The 24,389-nt window shown below is 38.5% G+C and overlaps 1 protein-coding gene across 1 annotated transcript in view; it reads left to right on the forward strand.

The window, feature by feature from the left end:
• The first annotated feature begins 1,413 nt into the window (after nucleotides 1–1,413).
• The window catches only part of RAB32 (RAB32, member RAS oncogene family), a 30,564-nt gene continuing 7,588 nt past the window's right edge, over nucleotides 1,414–24,389 (forward strand). The window contains exon 1 of the mRNA XM_063097705.1: nucleotides 1,414–1,892. Within this exon, the coding sequence (XP_062953775.1) occupies nucleotides 1,643–1,892 (250 nt within the window). The 5' untranslated portion in view covers nucleotides 1,414–1,642. The remainder of the gene's footprint in view (nucleotides 1,893–24,389) is intronic.

Raw genomic sequence — 24,389 nt, forward strand, 5'->3', positions numbered from 1 at the left:
CCACCTTTCTATTCTCTCTGTTTTTTACTTTTTCTTTTTTTCTTTAAGATTCCACATGTAAGTGAGGTCAGGTAGTATTTTTCTTTCTGTGTCTGGCTTATTCCACTTAGCATAATGTCCTCCAAGTTCATCTATATTGTTGCAAATGGTAGAATCTCTATTTTTAGGCTGAATAATATTCCACTGTACATACAAGGGTACTTCCAAAAGTTTGTGGAAAAACAGAATTTGAAGATAATACATATCTTTCCATGAGCTTTTTGAAGTACCCTCATTATATATATATATATATATATATATACAGTATCACAATTTTTTATTTATTCATCTGTCCTTGGACACTTATTTTCTTTCACACCTTGTCTATTGTGAAAAATGTTGCAATAAACTTGGGAACGCAAAATTTTCTTTGTGGTCCTGGTTTCATTTTCTTTGTGTATATACCCAGAAGAAGGATTGCTGGGTCATTTCTTAACATTGGCTTTAGCAACAATTTTTGGGGTATCACAAATTTTTGTTGTTCAGGTAACAAAAGCAAAAATAAACAAATGGGAGTTCATCAAACTAAAGGGCTTCTGCACAGCAAAGAAAAAATCAACAAAATGAAAAAGCGGCCTATGGACTCGGTGAAAATATTCGTGAACTGGAATATCTGATAAGGGGTTAATATCCAAAACACATAAGGAGCTGACACAACAGCCAAAACCAAACCAAACAAAAAACACACACCCACTAACAAATGGGCAAAGGATCTGAACGGACATTTTCCCAAAGAAGACAATCAAATGTCCAACAGGTAAATGGCAAGGTGCTCAACATCACTAATCATTAGGGAAATGCAAATCAAAACCACAATGAGGTATCACTTCACACCTGTTAGGATGACTATTACCAAAAAGACGAGAGCTAAATGTCCGCGACGGTGTGCAGAAAAGGGAACACTTGTGCACTGTTCGTGTAAATGTAAGATGCACAGCCATTTTGGAAAACAGTATGGAGAATCTTCAAAACATAAAAAATATACTCCCACATGACCCAGCTTTATCAGTCCTTTGTGAAGTTCAGAGTCATTCTGCCACAGGCTTTCGCGTCCTCTGAAGTGCTCTGCTGGAGACCCAAGTCAGGGCCTCCAGATGTTGACCTCCGTCTGTGCAGAGCTGCGAAGCCGGTTTACTCCCAGGCCAGCGCCTTCCAGGCTGGAGCGGGTCCCCCCAGGCCCAGGCAGACCCCGCGCTCTGACACAGTGGCCTCAGCTCTTTTTCAGGAGCACAGTGAACCGCGGGGGTCACGAAGGCTGCTGGCCGACTCCTCTGGAGACCACCAGAGGGCGCCCTGGCTCGGCCCCGCTCCACCCCCGTGGGAAGGGACGCCCCGGGAGAGGAAGTGCCCGCGGTCCCGGCCGGGCCTGCCCGGGCACAGGCGACGGCAGGCGTAGCCTCGTCTCCGGCCCTGCCTCCGCCCCGCCCAGGCCGCCAGCGCCGGCGGGTTCCGGGTCCTATGACCGGTCAGGCGGCGTGGGCGGGCGCGGCAGAGCGCGGAACGACGTCGGGGAAGTCTCCTGGGCCGGAGGGCGAGAGCTGGGAGCGCGGCTGGGCAGGGGTCCCCGCGCGGAGCCCGAGCGCGCCCCGGAGCCGCGGAGCTCATGGCGGGCGGGGCAGCCGGGGACCCGGGCCAGGGAGCGGCCGCCACCGCGGCGCCGGAGACCCGCGAGCACCTCTTCAAGGTGCTGGTCATCGGCGAGCTCGGGGTGGGCAAGACCAGCATCATCAAGCGCTACGTCCACCAGCTCTTCTCCCAGCACTACCGGGCCACCATCGGCGTGGACTTCGCGCTCAAGGTCCTGAACTGGGACAGCAGGACGCTGGTGCGCCTGCAGCTGTGGGACATCGCGGGTAAGCGGCTGCACGCCGGGGTCCCAGCTTCAGAGCCGGGGCCGCTGTCTCGTCTCTGCCTCCTTTATTGTCCTCTGCCTGAACGCGGGACATGCCGTGGGACTTGGCCGAGTCGACTCCAGCAGCAATGGAAGGGGCCGTCTAGTTGAGGCCTTTCAGAGCAGGACCAGATAAGTGTGTGAATCAGCAGCCCTGGTTAGACGCCTCTGCCAAGTGTGCGGGAAGCCGCTGATTGTAGGAGATGGAAGGGAGGCCCTGTCCTCCAGGGCCCTCCCTCCTGGCGGGAGGTGAGCAAGCCACGGGGCCTTTTCCAGAAGTTCGAACTCTGAGTAATGACAAGCGTCTAATACACCAGGTTGTGCTGGGGCCTCCAGCGAGACAGCTGCTTGGGTGGGCGCTGCTCCTCTCTTTCCGCTTTGCCTGAAGTTCAGAGTGATTGAATGACTGACCCAAAGTTGCAGTCCTAGGTAGTGACAGCCACAACCTAAACCAGGTTCCTTTTCAGAACGTTCTTCATCAGCAGCCTTCTACCTGAGACCCGCCTTTGTGAGGGGAACTCCACTTCTCAAATACTTCGCTCTCATTAGGAAGCCGGGTCACCCAGGTGAAGATTTAGAAAGCTGCTCTGATACCTTATACTCCTTCTTCCCTCTCTAAACGAACACATAGCCCTACCCTTGGCTTTCTCCTACCCCCCCCCCACAAATATTTTGTTTTCCTGGCATTTGCACTGAGTTGTCATTTGGAACATAAGGTTCATCCTGTTTAAGGGGGTACATGTTTCCCTTGCTCCAATTTATGGACACTTGAACACTGGCTGGCATGGTGGGTGGGGTGTGGAATTTAAAAGGCTGTTAACTTCTGGAAAGGTTAATTATGTAAAGGGTGCCAAAAGTGACCCTGTTCAGCCACTGCAGGTGTTAAGAAGCTGTCTGTAATAGAACATTTGGATGGGAAATTGTTGAGGCTTGGAGGGCACCTCACACCATCTTCCTCCTACAGAGGCATTTACTGAAGCGCCCAGAGGGTCTGGTTACCCAGCTGGTAGCCGAGTGAGGGAACACAGGCCTGCTGTCTGCCAGATACTGGCCTTTTCATTTATAGCTTGTTACACGAGAAAGTGTGGAAGAGTTATAACCTATATACTCATTTATTTAAGGGCCAATTTCTCTAGCTCCTATATGAGAATAAATTATGCACACCGATCTCTCAGAGACAGGTGATAATAAGCCTTGGGCTCAGCTGTTTTCTTTTTTCTTGGTTACCAAAACTCAAAAGTTCGTTTGAAAAGTCATCTTTTGAAGCCAGAGGCTTCTTTCGAAACACTTCCTGCTGTTGCAGAGAACAGTAATGAACAGTATTATTGCTTCTAGACGAAGTTATGGATTCTAAAGGTTGCCTTACCATGTGACGGTCATTCTCCAGCAATCTCCAGTGTAGCTATGGATTTCCACAAAGATGATTTTAAACCCCTGCCTAGAAGAAGAGTTGAATTTGCTTCATTCTTTATGTAAAATAATATGGTATTTAGCTATTAATTTACGATTGGATCCCGCTTTAGGTAAATGAGTATCAATAACTAAAATTTTATTACACATTTGTGTTTTTAAGCTTGAAGGTAAAATGCTTGTATTTGGAGACTTGAGAAAACAAAATAAGTAGGTGTTTTCTTCCTCGCATCCCCTGGTCTCTTTTCATCCTTAACAAGCCTATATAACCAGGAAGGGGACATATCCAATCTTTAACAGACGCCGGTATACGTACATCTGCCTAGATGGGTTATCCTTGTACTTTTGCCAGAATTCAAAGCCTGAGTTTTTCCAGGAAGCAAAGCAGAATTTTAATCTCCAAATGGAATTTCTCAATGTTAGATGGTGGTGTTTCAACAGGTACTGTTGTAGCATTCATACCAGCAATTAATGAAATTAGAGGTGAAATTATGAGGCAATTAGAAATTATTAGACTCACTTTAGAAGTAAGATTATCAGAGATGGAATCTTACTATAAGGAAACTGAGAGACAAAAATAACTTAGTTTTAGCCTAAGATTTTGGAACTTGCATCATTAATTGTGTTTGGTTTGAATATTTGAGTTACTACTGAATCCTAGCTCATACCATTTGAATTAAGTAGTAATGATGTAATGAAAGCAGACTGAAGGCCACTCCAAAAATTTCCCTCATGGCTAAACATATTTGCCTCATGTATAACAAAGTTGGATTATACTTAATTATCAAAGAATAGAAATATCCTGTAATTGCAAAACAGTAGGTGGAGCCAGCCTTTTGATGTGACTAATTTAAGGTGTGGTGTTATCACCAATTTTTTTTTTTCCTCTGGTTGCTTTAGAAGTGGATAAGGTGGTAAAGAAATTATGTGAACATACTCTATCCTTGAAAGTTTTGGCAAGTGTGATAGCCAAGCAGATTTAGATAAACTTCAAATTAATAGCCATGGTGACTCTCAGGTATAGTCCTTAAGGAGTCTTTTCTTACAGGATTGAAGGAATCTAGCTTTAAAATACAGATGCAATTTAATGAAATATTTGTGTAAAACAATTGCTGTCTCTTAATTCATACCTGCTTTGAGACTACTGCTCAAAACACAATTGAAATATACTAAAATATTGAAGTTGTACTTCAATAAGTTTTTATTTTATTTTTTAAAAAATTATGCATGTTTATAGGGTACAGTGTGTTATTTCATTATGCACATATATATATTTTATAATGATCTACACAGGGTAGTTAGCATACCTGTCACCTAAACATTTATCATTTCTTTGTGGTGATAACATTAGAGATCCTCTTTTGCAGCTATCTTGAAATACATGAGGGGTCTTCAAAAAGTTCATGGGAAAATTTATATTCTAATTCCATTTTTCATGAACTTTTCAAAGTACCCTCATACAATACAGTATTATTAACTATACTCACCTTTGAACATTGTAACTTATTCTTCCTATTTCACTGCAACTTTGTACCCATTGGCCAACCTCTCCCTATCCATACCTCACCCCTCCCTTTTCCCGTAACCATTATTCTACTCTCTGCTTCTGTGTAAACACTGTTTTAGATTCCTCATGTGAGTGAGATCACGTGGTATTTGTCTTTTTGTGGCTGGCTTACTTCACTTAACATTATGGTCTCTGGGTTTACATGTTGCCACAAATAGCAAGATTTTCTTTTTTATAGTATTCCATGTGTATATATACCACTTTTTAAATTTTTTTAATCCATTTATCCATTGATGGACATGTAGGTTGATTCTGCCTCTTGGCTATTGTGAATAGTGCTGTAATAAGCATGGTTGTGCAGATATCTCTTCAATATACTCATTTCATTTTTGGATATATACCCAGTAGAGGGATTGCTGTATCTATTTTTAATTTTTTGAGTTACCATCATACTGATTTCCAAAATGACTAAACTAGTTTTACATTCCTACCAGCAGTATATAAGAGGTTTTTTTTTTTTTTTTTGATAATAGCCAGTCTAACAGGGGTGAGGTGATATCTCATTTTGATTTTGATTTGCATTTCCCTGATGATGAGTGATATTGAGCATTTTTTTCATATAATTGTTAGCCGTTTCTGTGTCTTGTTTTGAAAAATGTATTCAGGTCTTTTCCCATTTTTCAATCAGATTATTTGTTTTTGTTGTTGGGTTGTTTGTGTTGCTTTTATATTGTGGATATTAGCCCCTTGCTCACCTCATAGTTTGCAAATATGTTATCCCATTCTGTAGGTTGTCTCTTCACTTTTTTGATTGTTTCCTTTGCTGTGCAGAAGCTTTTTAGTTTGTTGTAATCCCATTTGTCTAATTTTGCTTTTGTTGTTTATGCTTTTGAAATCTTGTTCAAAAAGTTTTTGCCTAGTGTGATTTCATGAAGTGTTTCCCCTATGTTTTATTTTGGTAGTTTCACCGTTTTGGGTCTTACGTTTAAGTCTTCAGTCTACTTTGAGTTGATTTTTGTGTATGGTGTATGACAGGGGTCTAGTTTCAGTCCTCTGCATGTGAATATCCAGTTTTCCCAGAAACATTTATTGAAGACACTGTCGTTCCCACAATGTATAGTTTTGGCACTTTGTCAAAAATCAGTTGGCCATAAAATGTGTAGATTTATTTGTGGAATATTTAGTTTCATTGGTGTATGTGTCTGTTTCTATGCAGGTATTATTCTTGTTTTGGTTGCTATAGCTTTAAGTAGATTTTGAAGTAAGGTAGAGTGATGCCTCCGACTTTGTTCTTTTTGTTCAAAATTGCTTTGGCTGTTTGGGGTCTTTTGTGGTTCCATAAGGGTTTTAGGATTGCTTTTTTCTATTTCTGTGAAAAACATCGTTGGTATTTTGATAGTGCTGTGAATTGAATGTCCCCCCAAAACTCATTGAAGCTTGATCCCCAGATCCAATTATCGTATTTGAAAGGTGGGGCCTTTAAAGATGATTGGATGCTGAGGACTGTGCCCTCATTAATAAATTAATCCATTCGTGGAGTAATGGGTTAATGGTTTAATGGGCTATCAGGGATTGGCTCTGACAATCTTATAAAGAGAGCCAGTGAGCATATTACCTCTCTTGCTCATGACATGCCCTCCCTGTGATTCCCCGTGTAGGGAATTCTATACGTATGATTATGTCATCTAAAAATAGGGATATTTTGACTTCTTCTTTTCCAATTTGGACATCTTTATTGCTTTCTTTTGCCTTATTGCTCTGGCTAGAACTTCTAGTACTATGTTGAATAAGAATAGGGAAAGTGAGCATCCTTGACTTGTTCCAGTTCTTAGAGTAAATGCTTTCAAAGTTTGTCCATTCGGTATGCTATTAGCTGTGGGTTTTTCTTATATGGCCTTTATTGGGTTGAGATATGTTCTTCTGTACTTAATTTGTTGAGTGTTTTTATCATGAAGTGCTTTATCAGATGCTTTTTTTTTTGCATATATTGAAGTGGTCATATGATTTTGTTCTTTTTGTTCTGATGACGTGATGTATCACGCGTGTTGATTTGTTTATGTTTAGCTATCCATGCGTCACAGGGATGAATCCCACTTGAGCCTGGTGAATGATCTTTTCAATGTGATATTGGATTCAGATCACTGGTGTTTTGATTTTCACATCTATGTTCATTAGGGATATTGTTCTGTGCTTTTTTTTGTTGTTGTGGTGTTTTCTTGTCTGGTTGTAGTATGAGGGTGATGCTTGCCTCATAGAATGAGTTTTGATGCATTTCCTCCACTTCAATTTTTTGGAAGACTTTGGGAAGAATTTGTATTAGTTCTTTAAATGTTTGGTAGCATTCAGAAGCTGTCAGGTCCTGGGATTTTTTTGGTGGGCGATTTTTTTTTTATCACTGCTTCAATCTCATTACTCATCGTCAGTCTGCGTGTTTTCTATTTCTTCATGATTCATCCTTGGTACATTGTATGTGTCAAGGAATTTATCCATTTCTTCTTGATTTTCCAGTTTGTTGGCATGTAGTTGTTCATAATGTCTCTAATGATCTTTTGTGTTTCTGTTCTATCAGTTGTGTTGTCTTCTTTTTTGTTTCTGATTTTATTTATTTTGGTCTTCTAGCTTTTTTCTTGGTTGGTCTCTGGCTAAAGGTTTGTTGATTTTATATTTTTTTTTTAAAAAAGTATTTTTTTCATTTTTTTGGATCTCTAATTTATTTATTTCTGTTCTGATCTTTATTATTTCTCTCCTTTACTAATTTTGCATTTAGTTTGTTCTTGTTTTTCTAGTTCCTTGAGATGTAGCATTAGGTTGTGTCTTTTGAAAATTTTCTACTTTTTTGATGTATCCATTTATTGTTATAAGCTTTCCTCTTAAAACTACTTTTGCTGTGTTTCACACATTTTTGTATATTGTGTTTTTATTTTCATTAGTCTCTAGAAATTTTTTAATTTTTTAAAACATTTTTTGCTTTGCCCATTTGTTCAGAAGCATGTTGTTAAATAATTCGTGTATTTGTACAGTTTCCACAGATCCCTCTGTTATTGATTTCTAGCTTTATTTCATTGTGTTCAGAAAAGATATTGATATGATTTTAATTTTTTTAATAGTTGTCTTGTTTTGTTACCTACTATATGGTCTACTCAGGAGGATTTTCCATGTGCTGCTGAGAAGAATGCATATTCTGCAGGGGTCGGATGAACTGTTCTGTAAATGTCTGTTACATCTGTTTGGTCTACAGTAGATGTTTCTTGGTCGATTTTCTGACTAGATGATCTGTGCCTGAAAGTATGGTGTTTAAATCCCCAACTATTATTGTATTGGAGTCTGTCTTTTCCTTTAATAATAATATTTGCTTTCCTAATAATATTTGGTTTTTGTATCTATCTGGGTGCTTTGGTATTGGGTGCATATATACTTATAATTGTCATATCCTCTTGCTGAATTGTTCCCTTTACCATTATATAGTGACCTTCTTTGTCTTTTTTTGATCATTCTTGAATTAATGTCTATTTTATCAGCTGTAAGTATAGCTATTTCTGCTCTATTTTGGTTTCCATTTGCATGGAATATCTTTTCCTATCCCTTCACTATCAGTCTATGTGTGTCTTTATATGTGAAGTTAGTTTCTTGTAGGCAGCATATACTTGAGTCTTGTTTTTCTTTTTGTTTAACCATTCATCTTCTCTGTCTTTTAACTGGATAATTCAATCCATTTACATTTAGAGTTATTATTGATACATAAGAACTTACTACAACCATTTTGTTATTTTCGGAGGGGGGATTGTTTTGTAGATCCCTATTTCTTTTTTTCTCTCTCTTACTGTCTTCTTTTGTCATTAAGTGATTTTTCTCTAGTAGTATATTTTGATTCCATGCTATTTATTTTTAGTGTATCTGTTATAGGTTTTTGATTTATGGTTATCATGAGGCTTACAAAAAACATCCTATACTTATAACAGATTATTTCAAAGTAATATCAGTTTAACTATTATCACAAGAAAAGGAAAGAAACAAAAGCAAACTCTACACATTGGCATCATTTTCGTCCACCTTTGGGCATTTTTTTTTGTCTCTATTTACATATTTTTATATTGCCTTATTAGCTTTAGCAGGTTTTCATCTTCATGCTAAAAATATAACTGGTTTAGTTCCCATACAGTACTAGAGTATTCTGAGTTTTTATACTTACCTTACCAATGAGTTTTATGCCTTCATATGTTTTCTTGTTACATGTTAGCATCTTCTTCTAGCATCTTCTTCTAGCATCTTCTTCTTTGAGACTGAAGAAATCCTTTTACCATGTTTTTGTAAGAAAGGTCTCATGTTGATGAATTTTATCAGCTTTTGTTTGTCTAGGAAAGTCTCTCTCCTTCATGTTTGAGGGGTACTTTTGCTGGGTACAGTATTATTGGTTGACAGTCTTTATTCCTTCAGCACTTTGAATACATCATTCCATTCTTTCTGGGCTTGTGGGGTTTTTGCTGAGAAATCCAGTGAAAGCCATATTGGTGCTTCATTGAATATGACATGTCTCTTTTCTCTTGCTTCTTTCAGTATTCTTTCTTGGCCTTCAATTTTTGATAATTTGATTATGATGTGCCTTGAGGAATTGCTCTTTGGTTTGAATTTGATTGGTGACCTATGAGCTTTCTGCATTTGGATGCTGTCATCTTTTTCCTTACTTGAGAAATCTTCAGCCATTAATTCCTTTAATATGTTTTCCAGGCATTTTTATCTCTTACCTTTTTCAGGAACTCTATTTTGTGTAGTTTAGTTCACCTGATGGTGTCTCTTAATTCTTGTAGGCCTAATATCTATATCTATATGTATATCTATATCTATCAATCGACCTATCGATCGATCTATCTATCTATCTATCTATCTATCTATCTATCTATCTATCTATCTATCTATCTATTTCTTTTTGCTCCTCTGATTTGGTAATTTCATATGTTCTGTCTTCAAGTTCCCTGATTCATTTCTCCATTTAATGAAGTCTGCTGTTGGAGCTCTCTTTTGAGTTTTTCAGTTCAGATAATGCTTTCTTTATTTCTAGAATTCCTGGGTTTTTTTGTTAATTGATTCTGTTTTTTTGGTCAAGTTTCTCATTCTGTTCCTCCATTATTTTACATATATTATTTAATTTTCTATCTGCATTTTCTTTTGATTCACTGAACTTCTTTAAGAGGATTATTATGAATTATCTGTCACGCATTTCATGCATCTTTAATTCTTGTGGATCCATTATCCAGAAGTAAGTTTGTAGGTTTCTTTTGGTAGTGACGTATTTCTCAGTTCTTTCAAAATCCAAGTGTATTGATGCCTGCACATTTGAGGAGACAGCTACCTCTTTCAGCTTTTGCAGGTGTTCTTTGGTGGTGTTAGACCTTTCCTACTTAATATTGGAACTTGATCTCTGGTCTCCAGTTGTTTACCATCCCAGGGAGGACTTATACTGAGCACTGGAATGTTAAGACTGCTCCAGGACTAAATTGCTGTCCTGCTGTTGTTTCCTGGTTCAGGGAAGACTTATTGCAAGGACTAGAATCTAAATGTTGATCTGGAATTAAATTGCTGTCCTGTTGTTGTTTTCCTGTTTAGAGAAAATTTATTGCAAGCACCAGAAGTTAATTGCTGGGCCTTTTAGTTGCTTCTGGGTCAACAGAAGACTCCACAAGAGCACATGGACTGTACAGGAAATCCAGCCAGGGACTGGTTCTTTCCCACGGATTGCACCCCCTATAGCACTATGGTGCAGGCCAGTCTTCTCTGTGTGGTGCCCTGCAGATCAGAATGCAGAGCAGCTGCCAAGATCACATGCCAACTTACCCCTACAGATTCAGTCCTCCTGCCACTCCAAATGTTCTATGAGAGACACCCTGGGTGGGCTTCCCATGAGTATTCCCACACTAGTTGGTAAGTCAGGCACCCAACTGCACTTCTCTCCTCTCACCTTGGAAACTCTAGGTCCACTGAAGTTTGCCATGAGTGGTACTACGCCAGCTTGGGGGAGGGGATGGTGGGATGAAGTGATCCTTCCTCTGAGTGGGTCACAGCTTTTCTCTCTTTTGCAAGCTTAGGAGGCTTCTGCACTACCCCCCCCCACCCCCCACCCCGAGTTCTGGTGAATTCAGGATGGCTATTTTTTCTTTATTTTGTTGCTAGCTGCATTCTTATGTGTGTGGGAGGAGGGGTATGGTAATGCCTGGGATTTTCTATTCCACCACCTTGGTGATGTCACTCAACAGGATATTTAGAGAGAGTTTACTAAATGCACATTAAGTTAAGTTGTAGCAAGAGATGTCTCTGATCTTCCTTTTAATGCACTGTGTAGATAAATTAGTATTTGATTTACCATTTATTGAAGGTGGTTGCTTATTAGCAACTATAGAATTTTCCAAGCAGGTTGAATGGCTGATCTTGATTAAACCTTTAAAAAAAAAAAAAAAAAGTTCATTTGGATCTAATATACTTTAGTCTTTATGTGCTGATTGAGGTGATTGACTTTTTAGGATCAAACTTTCTTTACAAAAATTTTAATGAAAAACACTCCTTTAGGCCAAGGGACAAATCAGGAGCAATCTGCTCTGAAATTCAAGTAAATCATATTTACAGAAACATAAAATGCATTACTGGAAGATGCTATAAATTATATAAGCTATACTTAAATTCATTTTTCATTGTTTTGATTCCCATCTAAAATAGAATGTGGATCCTGATTTCCTAGCTCTGTTTTATATTTTGCCAATTATTATACCTAGTAATCTCCTCTTCCTTCATAACTCTCCTATAACTCTTCATGAGAAAGAATATGGAATATTACCTCTGATGTTTTCCTGATTTTAAAGGTATCTATCCGTCAAGGATTATTAATTTTCAAATATCTTTTACATATAAAGAAGTGGTGCTTTGAGGAATTAATCTGTGTAGTTATTTATGGTCTTTGTCTTAAACACAGAATACTATAGTTATGTTTCTTGGTGCTTCTCGGTGGCTGATTACATATAAACTCATTTAAAAGGCTTTTCAAAATCTCTATTCACTATGTGTAATCTGACTCTTGTACAATGTTGCCATCCTTAGTCTTATCCAAACAAAGGCTACTGTTTCATTTTACATCTTTAAATATTTCTCAGTTCCTGAGTCTTGGGACACCTGAAGGAGCCACGTACTGGACTGTGTATTTACAATCGTCCTGGTAGGCAGTCATTCAACACAACAGCATATTTGTGTTTCTGCACTTGGAAATTTCCCTGATAACGATATACCTGTTGCCTTTCCCTTTTAAATATGTTATCATTCTCAGTTGTCTCCATAAACTCACGTAAGCTAAATGATACACAGCGGTAGAGACAGTCACATGCTATTAGGAACTTCCAAAACTTGCCTTTGCTCCCAGCCATTTTCCTGATTGTTCTGCCTTTGGAATTGAGTTATAGGCTTTAGAGATGCCATGTTCTAATCACAGAAAAGTGTAGTGACTTTACCAAGAAAATGCAGGTATTCAGTGGCACTGTATGGAGACAGTTTTCATGACTCTGAGATGTGAAAACAATAACCTTTTAATGGGATAGTAGGTTTTTGGTTAACAGTTGTCAAAACAGTAGCACAGATTATTTTCTAAATTTCCAAATGTTCTGGTTATCCCTAAATTAGGGCTTATTAGTCATATTTTATACTCATTGTAATAATTGCTATTTCTTTTTGTAACCAGGTCAGAATTTCCAGATATATTTCTCTTACTAATGAGGCACAGTAATTGCAAGGTGGACAGTTTTTGATTGGCTGCATCATTTTTCATTTTTTTGTGCATTTTGAAAGATTGTTTCTAAGCTGTGGACTTTTCTGCAGGTAACAGAGTTGTTTTATTGGTGTATGGTTGCAGAGTACACCCTGGAAAAGCAAGACCATTATTATAGATGATTGGTCTGCTGTGGGACCTCACTGATTAAACATGTAAACCATGCATTATTCCAGAGATGCCGTGTTATTTTCAAATATATTTTAAGAGAAATTTCATCCATCAGGTATACGTTATCCTGATGTTCCAGTTTTCTAAAGCTTTTAGTTTAGAATTGTCGGTAAATCTCATTCTGTTTTAAAATGTACCCAGAATTTTGTTTTTCTTATCATGAGGCTCAACAGATCAGGAGAAGACTGCCACCGAAAAGATAGTTTGTTATTTACAGTTTCCAAGAGTGGAGGCACACCACGCTGTGCAGGGCCACACAGAGAGAAGCACCAGGGTCAGTCACGAGGCAGAAGCAGCCAGTGGCATTTGTCAGCTAGAGCCTTTATTGTGATTTTTGCAGGAAGGAATTGGTGAGGTAGGGTAGGCAAGCCAAGGAAGCTTAGGATTGGATAGTCTGAATAATTCAGTGGGCTCTGGGATATAGGGGTGATCTCTAGTTGTCTAGTACCTGGCCGTGCAGTTATTTCGGGCAGGGGGCTAGTGTCACAGACTGCTGGAACCTGATATAAAGAGACAGATAGTGTATGGACTCAGAATGGGTTGGTTTACATATCAAAGATGTACTCATAGTCAGGTCCTTTGCTATCTCTGGAAATGTGCCCACCCAGGTAAGGGCAGTCGCTCTCCAGGCTCCCAAGGCCCTGAGATGTCAAAGCATCATAAAATACAGAAAATAAATGAGCATGATTAATACATATACCTAATATAGTGAGAGATTAAAGAAAGTGCTCCTCCAAAGAAGGAAAACTTGAAAGTCTTAGATTTGTAGCCCACCAATATCATATCCTTAAAATAGCATTTCAACACTTCAGTTATAGAGAGTGTGTTAAATTAACATGTTTAAGATGTATTACAGTTCTAGAGATCTTCTCTTGCATGGTTAAAAAAAGTGCATACATACACATTTGGGAAGAATTCTAGTGGATGAGACAAAAGATCCAGGATAAGGTGCCTTAGAATTCTGTTTGATTATATTTTCAAAAGATATTTGCACTTTTTATGATCTGGTGGGCTAGAAACATATAGTTTCTTCACCCTTCTTTTCAAAAACGCAGAACCCCATAAAAATAAATAAATGTCAAGGGTTTAGTTTAAGAATCTCTGTTGGTCTTTCTAACTGACACGTGACCTGGTATTTCCTTATTCTCCACTATTTTCACTTACTTTTATTCAAATATTTTCTTAAGCATCTTCTTCAGTGATGTTTGATTGCTTTTTAAAATTAAGCTAAATATGTCAGGGTTTTCTAGTGTGATTATATGGAATCACAGAATCCTCTATCAGAATCACCTGAGGTGCTCAAAATGCAGGGGTTTTTTGCATCAACTGCATCAGTAGATTTGGTTTCATCTGACAAACATCACCATACATCGTGGCTAAGCAAGAGAGAAGTTCATTCTCTCGCATATTAAATCTGTAGTTGGGCAGTTCAAGACTGATGAGCAGCACTGCACTCAGCTGTTCTTGGGCTGTATTCTTTGTCTTTGTGGTTCAAATGGACATGCCTAGCTGCAGGGGCAGCTGGGTCAGGCTTTTGCTTTAAGCTGGGCACATTGCCTCCCCATATAAAATACTGCAAAGGGATGTTAAGATAGGCAACCAGCAGTCCTCCATACCTGCCAATCAGAAATCCCAGAGGCGCCTGCAAATTTGCAATCTATGCAGCACTGTGGATGATTCTGATTCATGCCTTCATTCTGGAGTTGGCTGTCTGCACCCTGCCAGCACACCCGTCTTGTCACTACATTCCAGGAGTTTTCTACTCAGTGAGACATACCTTTCTGCTCCCAACCCTCCCTCACTCTCTTACCATCCATCGCCCTTAATTATTTTTCTGAGTTTTACAGCACTTCTCGGGAAGGGGCATCGCCTCCTCCTCTCTGTGTAGCTGTCTCAGCCTCTCACTGAGGGAAGTACGTGGATGAAAGAGTAATTTGTAGGACAGAGGCCATATGTACTTTGTTCTTATTGAGTATATATATGTGTGTGAATATATATATATATATATTTTTTTTTTTTTTTTAAAGGCAAGAGCCCAATATCTTAAACATTTAAAACTATTGTGACCTTGGACACAAATCAGGAAGATATTTTGGTTTGACTTCCTACTTAAAATTGAGTAAAGCCAGCTATTCCTTCTACAGGCACCACAGAAGATCTAAAAAGTTGATTAAGGCAGACCTTAGATATTGACCTAAATACCCCAAAATCCCAGTTGTTTACAGTTAGAAAAAAAAGAGAAAAGTCCAGAGTCTGAATTGGCATGTATCTTGGAATAGTTCATTCTGGAGATTCCCTAGTGATACCGTTGCTACAATCTCAAATGCTTATTTTTCCAAATTGAAGTACATTTCCAGATGTAAGCATAGATTCCTACAGTTGGAAACTTTTGGTCTTTGACCCTCTCATAATAATAGCTAAAATTTGTTAAAAGCTGTTTTCTAGTCACTGTTGTTCACTTTACTTTCATTCTCATTTATACTTAACAATAATCTGGAAAATAGGAATCATTTCTACTTTAAATATGAGTAAACTGAGGCTCAGGAAGGTTAAAGGATTTGCATAAGGTCTATATACTTATAACTTGCAGATTTTGAGCATGGATCCAGATATTTCTGACTCTAAAGTTTTTCCTGCTATGTTATATAGTTATGCAGCACGTAACAACATTTAGGTTAAAGATGGAGGGCATGTATGAAGGTGGATATACCATATAGCCTGGGTGTGTATTAGGCTATACTATTTAGGTTTGTGGGTTTGTGTAAATACACACTATCATTTTCACACATGGATGAAATCTCCAAAGGACACATTCCTCAGAATGTATTGCATAAAATCACGACTCCTTTCCCTTCTTAATAATGCAGTATTAAACTGCCATATTAAACTGTGAAATTCCATGCATTTCAACTCCAAATTCACATGGTGCTCATTCAAAGCCATATATTTTAAATGTGTTTTATCTGGGATTAATGCACCACTTGTGTTGTGAAAAATTGTGTGAGTTAGTGGGTGGGGGGTGGCAACTAACAATACATTGGTTTTAGTTAAATTGCTTTATTGGTTAGAATCAAGGTAGTTCTTTAAGAAATCTTTTTACTTCTAACAGTGCCTATAATTTTAGCATTGTATTTGTCCATTTCTATTGCTTATAACAGAATACTTAAAATTGGGTAATTTGTAAAGAAGCAAAATATATTTCTTGCAGTTTAGAGGCTAGGAAGTTCACAGTGCAGGGGGTGCATCTAGTGAGGGCCTTGTTCTTGATGGTGAGTCTAAAGCAACGCAAGATATCCCATGGCAAATGGCTTGAGCAAGAGAGAGCTAACTCCTCACTCACTCTCCTTTTAAAGCCATCAAAACCATTCCCATTACTCCATGAATGGATCAATCCATTCACTAGGGCACCTCCCAAAGGCCCCACCTTTCAATTACCATAATAGGATTTCCCATCCTCTTAACACTGGAGGTCGAGTTTTCAACACAGGAACCTTTGGGGAACACATTTAGCCCATAGCAAGCGTGTTAAAAGTATAATGCTGGGCAAGTTTATAATGGCTTGGTAAAGCGGTAGTATAATGACTTGCAGACTTGATGTCTAAAATTAGTGAAGCCTACGTTGCTACGTTACAGTTTCTTACATATAAGACCCATTATGATATCACATTTTTATCTGAATCGACTTATAAAAATTTTTAATAGGTATATAATTATTCTCTTAGAACCAATGACTAGACTTAGGTTGTTGCAAGTACTTCATCTCTGTAACGCAGAATGAGATTTAAGAATTTTTCCCTTAAGGACTTTACTTGTACCAAGGCTTTTTCACCAAATCATGTTTGCAAGAAAACATAGCTTGGCTATCCTCAGTGGATGGGGAAAAGTAATCTTTTGTACTTGGAAAAATAAGCACTATTTTGCCCTATTGCTTTGATTTGTTCTTAATTGTGAAATTTATATTTTGAATTTCAACCGACATTAAAAGAGATATTTAGACTCTTTACCAGTTGGGGGAATGAATATAAAACATGGAGGCAAACTTTAAAAAACTAAAGAAAACCAGTGACGAAAATCACAAGAGAGAGTATCTCTGGCCTATGTTTCTAACAGTTCAGAATTTACTACTTTTTTTTCAAATCTGAAGGGATATACTTTCCTTTCAAAAATTTGTATTAGATATAAAGAGATAAGGTAAACTATTTTTTCTTTAACTTAACAGGAATGCATATTCCTGGAAACATGCTAATTTTGTTGTGTTGACTCCTTTTCAAACTTGTTAGTATTGGATACTCCCAAATATTAAAATAAATACTTTAATCCTTTGCCAACATGTGTACTTTGGGTATGTAAGGGGTTGTATGGCTCTTTAAATATTTTTTGAGCCTATATGACTAGCACTGTAATCTTTTTGTCCTTTCTTATCGACAAGATGTCAGGCCATAATAAAGGTTCCCTCTTCTAGAGAAGGAAGTAGCACATTGTTGAAAGGATAAAACATTTTTAGAGTCATTTAGAATATGCTGGCAATATGCCAATAGAAACAGAGATGAGGAAGGCTGTCCCTAATATCAGGGTGACTCATGCACTGCACAGTAGGGGGTCCCATAGCTACTATAGTAAAGCCCTGGGTGACATAGAGAAGGGTGTGACTTTTTTAGTAAGGCTGTGCTATCCTTAAGGAAAGTCATCTTAAGCTAATGGTACTTACTACCAAGGATCTATTTGGAAACACAGAGACACATGCAGAAATGTATTCTCCAGAAAATATTTGGCTAACAGATTGGACAGCATGTTAGATAACAACTCAACCTAGGAAACTTGAGTAATTTCATCTCCCTGGGTCTTCATTTCCTCATCTATAAAATAAGAGAGCCTGGAATAGATGATTCAGGATGCCAGCCAATCGAGCTAGTTCTCCATACCCATTAAGAGGAGGATCTCCCGGGCTCTCATGAATTTCCATATTGCTGCAAGATTTAAGTCTAAACACACACACCCCACATGAAGTGAAACTTAGGTAGCTTGCTCGTCTTTGAATCTCATAACTGCGGACTTCCTCTTCTACCCACCCCTCACACTAACACAACCCAGGACACTCAGTACCTGGTACAGTACACAGAAGGAACTTAATAAGGGGGAGAAATTGCCGGCATTTTATTTATTTGTTTGTATAAAGTAGAATCTCAGGATAATAAAGACTTCATGGACTAAATTTAAAGTGGTTGATTGGTTACATCACAATGTGTCTTCCTTGTATATCTTATCTAAAAAAAATCTAATTTATTCAATAAAATTCAAGTTTCAATGTCAAATTCTTTTCCACTAGTTTGAACCTGAGCCTTTTTTAAAAACCTATGGAAAGCTGACTCCTAATGTGTTATGCAAGGGGAAGTAGTATACTGCGTACTAGGGGGATGACTGGAGCCACTGTTGGGAAATTGGTATCCAGAAGTTATCGTGAAGCCCTTTATCCATTGCTGGTGAGCACGGACTATGAGGAGGCTGACTGCACATGTGCTGTGTGCATAGGTGCATGTAAGCTGAAAGCAAAAGTATGGAAAAAAGGAATAAAAACTAGTTATGAAGATACTGTAATTCCACAATGAATAAGCATTTGATGGCATTTCTTATTAGTGTATCTTGAGGAAAAAAGACTGCTAAGGTTAACTTACATCCCTCGATGAATGGTGTGCTCTGCATATCTGTGATTACACCTAACATATCATGATGCCAATTTGTATATTTCCTCTAAAAGATTGTGAGCTCCGTAGGAGAAGGAATCACACCAATTGTCTCATTTTCACTAGGGCCTAGTACAGGGCCTGATACGTTAAACAGTAGGATCTTTATATAAAATTTTTAGAAGAGATATAATCGTGAGTTCTAAATGGAAAAAAATGGCTAAAAAGACATTTCTGACTTGTATTTGTCAGGATAGGCTAGGTTATGTTGGGGTGCCAAACCACACTGAAAATCTTAGTGGTTTAAAGTAATTATTTCTCATTTTGGATACATGTCCATAATAGGGAGTGAGGGCTGTTTCTCATTGGCGTTACCTGAATACCCAGGCAAACAGAAGCGTCACCATCTCATGACACTGACATCTTTAGGGTCAGAATTCAGTCTCACTGCAGCAAGAAAAGAACACCACTGGCAGGTTTAGAAGTAATGTTTCTGGGCCGGCCCGGTGGCGCACTCGGCGCTTGGGAGCGCAGTGGCGCTCCCGCCGCGGGTTTGGACTGGCTGAGCGCGGTGCGGGCGCACCAAGCCAAGGGTTGCTATCCCCTTGGACCAGTCACAAAAAGAACAAACAAAAAAAAAAGAAGTAATGTTTCTGTTCACATGTTAGGAGCCGCCAAGACTAATCCCATAGCTACTCCTAATTTAAAGGGGGCAGAAAAGTGTGATCTTCCATGCATTAGAAGTGGAGGAGAGTGGGATATTCATAACATTATTAATGTTTTCCCTTGGAATCCTTTGTTTTAGACAATAGTAAGGGAATAGCTAAAATTACCCAGGGAAAAATCAAATAAAGAATACAGCACACAGCTCTTACTTGGGTAGCTATAGCATGTTAAGTTTAACAAGTAGAAGAACTTAGCATATTTATGCATATAAACCTTTAAAACAACACAGTTAAATCTAGGTACACCCTGTTAGGTTTTCAGAGAGCAACCCTTAATTTTATGTTAAAACTGGTATTTTAAGTGAATGCATCTTAACTTTCCCCCTCCCTCATTAATTTTCATGTGCTTTCGAAATTTTTGTTTTTCACTTGCTTTGCCAGTTTGGAATCTCTGAAGCATTAATGGATTAGTTCAGAATTTTTAAAAAAGAGATTACAAATTCATTAAAATAGGAAGTATATTTTACTATTCCTTTAGAAATGGTTTGTTTTTTTTTTCCCTAAATCATGGTCTTGGCCTTTTGATGCTAGATCATTTACATTTCATTCCTATTGCTGTCTGGATTCAGTGACACCAGAATCTTTAGAAAATCAGTATTATAATATGAATGTTATAACACAGGATCCTAAAATATCAATGTTAGAGCTGGGGAAGACTTAGGTGATCCCTAAAGATCTCTAAAGCTAATTGGCATATATAAGCAGAACTCTTCTTGCCTGGGGTTGCCTGAATGTTGGGTACTTGGTATTTTGATTTCCTCATACAGTTGTACTTTTATCAAGTTTGTTTTCTTGGCAAATCATTTTCACTATTACAGTGTACAGCATATAACTAGCTAAAAGTTTGAGGCTTTGCTGTGTTTACTTGATGCCATTTTAAAAAGCATACTCAGTCTTTCATCATGCAATAAACTTATAGAGCACTTAGTAATAATATTAGCTGAAATTTATGCAGGGCTTGTCAGGCATTTTACATTTTTTTGAACTTGAAGTATAACTTACATGCAGAGATCTCAAGTGTATACCTTCTTGGATTTTTACCTATCACTTCCAAATCAGGATATAGAATATTCTTAATGCCCTAGAACAGGAATCATCAACTTGTTCTGTAAAGGGCCTGATAGCAAATATTTTAGGTTTTGTAGGCTATGTCCTGTCTATTGCAACTACTCAACTGTGCCATTTTAGAACAAAAATAGACATGGAAAATACATAAAATATTGATGGTAATTGAGTTCTTATAAAACTGGACATGGCTATACGTTGCCACACTCTGTCCTAGACTACTCACAGGCAGGCATTTTACATTGAACCCTCCCAGTGCCCTTCTGTGGTAGATATTAATTTTACAGCTTTTATTGAAGTATAATTGACCTACAGTAAACTACAATTTGACAAGTTTTAACATCGCTGTAATAAAGATTGCAAATGTTTCTATCATTCCCAAAGTATTTCCTCTTGTCCCTTTGTAATCCTTTCCCCTGCTTTACCCCAGGCAAGCACTGATTTGTTTCACTTACTGCATTGTCATGGTTTTTGTCTTTAGAATTTGCTATAAACAAACTCATAGTATTACCACTCTCCACTCTTACCTGCCTTCTTTTATGCAGCATAATGATTTTGAGATTCATTCCTGTTTGTTGCTTTGTATCTATCATTTTCTTCCTATCCTTTCTATTGTTGAGTTGTATTCCATTCTATGGATATACATAGTTTATCCATTAATCTGTTGATGGACATTTGGCTTGCTTCTGGTTTTTGGCTCTTAGAAATAACGCAGCTGTGAGCATTCACGTACATGACTGTGAGAGTTCCAGTGCTCCATGTCCGCACCAGCATTTAGTATAGTCAGGCTTTTTATTTGTAGCTATTCTTGGGGGCTGTGAAGTAGCATCTTGAGATTTAAATTTTCATTTCCCCAGTGATTAATGATGTTGATCATCTTTTCTTGTGCTTGTTTTTCATCATGTACAATCTTTGATAAAGTGTCTGTTCCAATCTTTTGCTTACTTTATTAATTGGGTTTTTTATCTTCTTACTTTGAGGTCCTGAGAGTTCTTTATATATTCTTGGTATAAGTCCTTTATCAGACATATGTGATTTTCATTGTTTTTCCCAGTCAGTGCCATTCCTTTTAATTTGCTTAACTGTATAACTGACACTATTTTGATTTGCCACGTGAGGGGTGCCATGGATTGAATTGTGTCTTCCAAAGTCCGTATATTAGAAACTGAACCCTCACTGTGATAGTGGGGGCATTGAAGACATGATTAAGTTGGAAGAACCATGTGCTGTAAATGTGTTAATGGTTTAATGGTGCTCATGGGTGTGGTTCTGAGGGCTCCAGAAGGAGAGCCCATGAGCAGTGTGCTGTCTCTTTCTTTCTCTCTTGCTTCTGCCTTTCTTGCAATGTGATACCCTGCATTGCTGAAGTCACCACCAGAGAAGGCCCTCACCAGATGTGTTCACTGGACTTTGGACTTCCCAGGCCCTGAAACTGTTCAAAATAAATATTGTTTTTTTTACAAATTACCCAGTTTCAGGTATTTCTGTTATAAGCAACAAAAATGGACTAATACAGAAAATTGGTACCAGAGAAGTAGGGGGTTGCTTATAATAAATACTTGAAAATGTGGGAGCAGCTTTGGAACTGGGTGTTGGGCAAAGGTTGGAGGAGTTTGGAGCATTCAGAAGAAGACAGAAAGACAAGGGAAAGTTTAGAACATCTTAAAGACTGGTTAAATGATGGTGAGTAGAAAGCTGATAGAAATATGGACAGAAAAAGGCCATATTGAGAGGGTCTCAGATGTAAATGATGAAGAGCTTATTGTAAACTTGTTATAGAGTCGCAAGGAACTTAGCTGCATTCTGTTCATGCCCAAGAGCTATATGGGGTGCAGAGCTTAACAGTTATGAACCAGATTATTTGGTGGAAGAAATTTCTAAGCAGCAAAGCATTCGTGAAGCTGCGTGACTACTCACAACAGCCTATGCTGAATTTTGACAGAAAAGACATGACATAAAGCTGGAATTTATAATTAAAGGGGAGGCAGAGCATAAAGATTTGGAAAATTTGTTGCCTGGCCATGTGGTAGAGAATGAGAGGGCATTTTCAGGAGACAAATTCAAGGGTGCAGCCTAGCAACCATTTGCTAAGGAAATTAGTACAGAAGAAAGGGATTATCAAGAGAAGGGAAAAAAGGCCCTGAACACATTGCATAAGTCTCTGGGGCCACTTCTCCCAGAGGCCTAGAAGTACCAAATTTTTTCAGAGGACAGACCCAAGGCACCGCTGCCTTGTGCCACCTTAGGACACTGCTCCCTGCATCCAGGCCACTCCCATTGGAGCAGCTTTGCCTAAAGTGGTACCAAGTGTGGGTCATGCCCCAGTTGTGGACAGTACAAGGCAGAGACCTTGGTGGTATCAATGTGATGTTAAGTCTGCAGGCTGGCAGAATGCAAGAGCAGCAAAGGTATGGCATTCTCTACCCCAGTTTCAAACGATGTGTGGAAAAACCTGGGAACCGAGGAAGAGATCTGTTGCGGGGTCAGAATCACCACAGAGGGCTTGCTAGGGCCTTCACTAAAGCAATGCCAAGTAGAAATGTGGAGTTGGAGTTGTAGCAGAACAAGCCCACCAGGGCCATGCCTAGTGGAGCCGTGAGAGCAGAACCACCAAGTAGACCCCAGAATTGTGGAGCCACCAGCATACCATACCAGCCTGAGAGAGCTGAAGCATGGCTGGAAACCAGGAAAGCCACAGGAGTAGAGCTGCTTGAGGACGTGAAGGCCTAACTCCCGCACCAATGTGCAGAGGACATCAAACATGGAGTCAAGGTACATAATTCTCCAGCTTTGAGATTTGATGCCTGCCCTGCTGGATTTTGGATTTGTTTAGGACCTGTTACCCTGTCTTTTGGCCTATTCATCCTTTTGGAACAGAATATGTACCCTATGCTTGTCCTATCATTGTATCTTGGAAGTAGATAATTTGTTTTGATTTCACAGATGGGATCTTGGAGTTTTTTGAAACAAGTTAATTAAGACTTTGAGGACATGAACTTGAGGGGCTAGAAGTGGAACGCTGTGGATTGAATGATGTCCTCCAAAGTCCATGTATTAAAAACTAAACCCCCACTGTGACAGTGTTAAGAGGGTGGGAAATCCTATTATGGTAATTGTAAGGTGGGACCTTGAAGAGGCGATTAAATTGTGAGGACTGTGCCCTAGTAAATGGATTAATAAGTGGATAGTTTAATGCTGATCACAGGTTCTGGGGGCTTCAAAAGGAGAGCATGTATGGAGCTCTCTCTGTCTCTCTCTTGCTTCTGCCTTTTTTGCAATGTCACCACTGAAGAAGGCCCTAACCGGATGTGTTCCCCAGACTTTGCACTTCCAAGCCTCTGAAACTGTAAGCAATAAATATTGTTTCTTCACAAATTACCCAGTTTCAGGTATTTCTATTGTAAGTAACAGAAACAGAGTAATGAAAAGGGTCATCAAAAAGTCCATAGAAAGATTCATATCGTCTTTTAATTATATTTTCCCATGAACTTTTCGAAGTACCATTATATAGTGTGGTTGTTTAAAAAAGCACGCTCTCCGATGTCAGGACTGTTAGGGAGTTTTGAATTCTAGCCTTGGGATCTAAGGAAAATTAATTCATATTTCTAAGCCACAGCGTCCTTCTCTAAAAATCCTTGTCATAGACATTTCTGATTTTCTTATGCTTTACCAGAAAGCTTAAGTGAGTAAATATTTGAATATGATTTATCCATTTTCAGTATGATTGGTAGAAAGAAATACTTGGGATTTACAGGTGATTTACTAAGAAAAGCAACAGTCTTAATAGCTTCTGGGGTTTCTATATTTATTCTTATCCTAGTTTGGCATCCCACCTTCTTTTCTAAATTAAAGGAATGGTTGAAAGGAATACTTTATTACCTGTAATTATCTTGTAATCTTAAGGTTTAAATCTTTCTTAATTTAAGACTATCTTAATGAGGCTAATTTCTCTTGTTGCCATAGTTCTTTCATATTCAATAATTGAGGTGATGGATACACTAAACTACCCTGACTTGATTATTGTACAACATATACATGTATCAAAACATCAGATTATATCCCATATATATATACAATTACATTGTGTCAATTAAAATTA

The sequence above is a fragment of the Cynocephalus volans genome, chromosome 5 (assembly GCF_027409185.1).
Source record: "Cynocephalus volans isolate mCynVol1 chromosome 5, mCynVol1.pri, whole genome shotgun sequence".
Classification (NCBI taxonomy): Eukaryota; Metazoa; Chordata; class Mammalia; order Dermoptera; family Cynocephalidae; genus Cynocephalus; species Cynocephalus volans.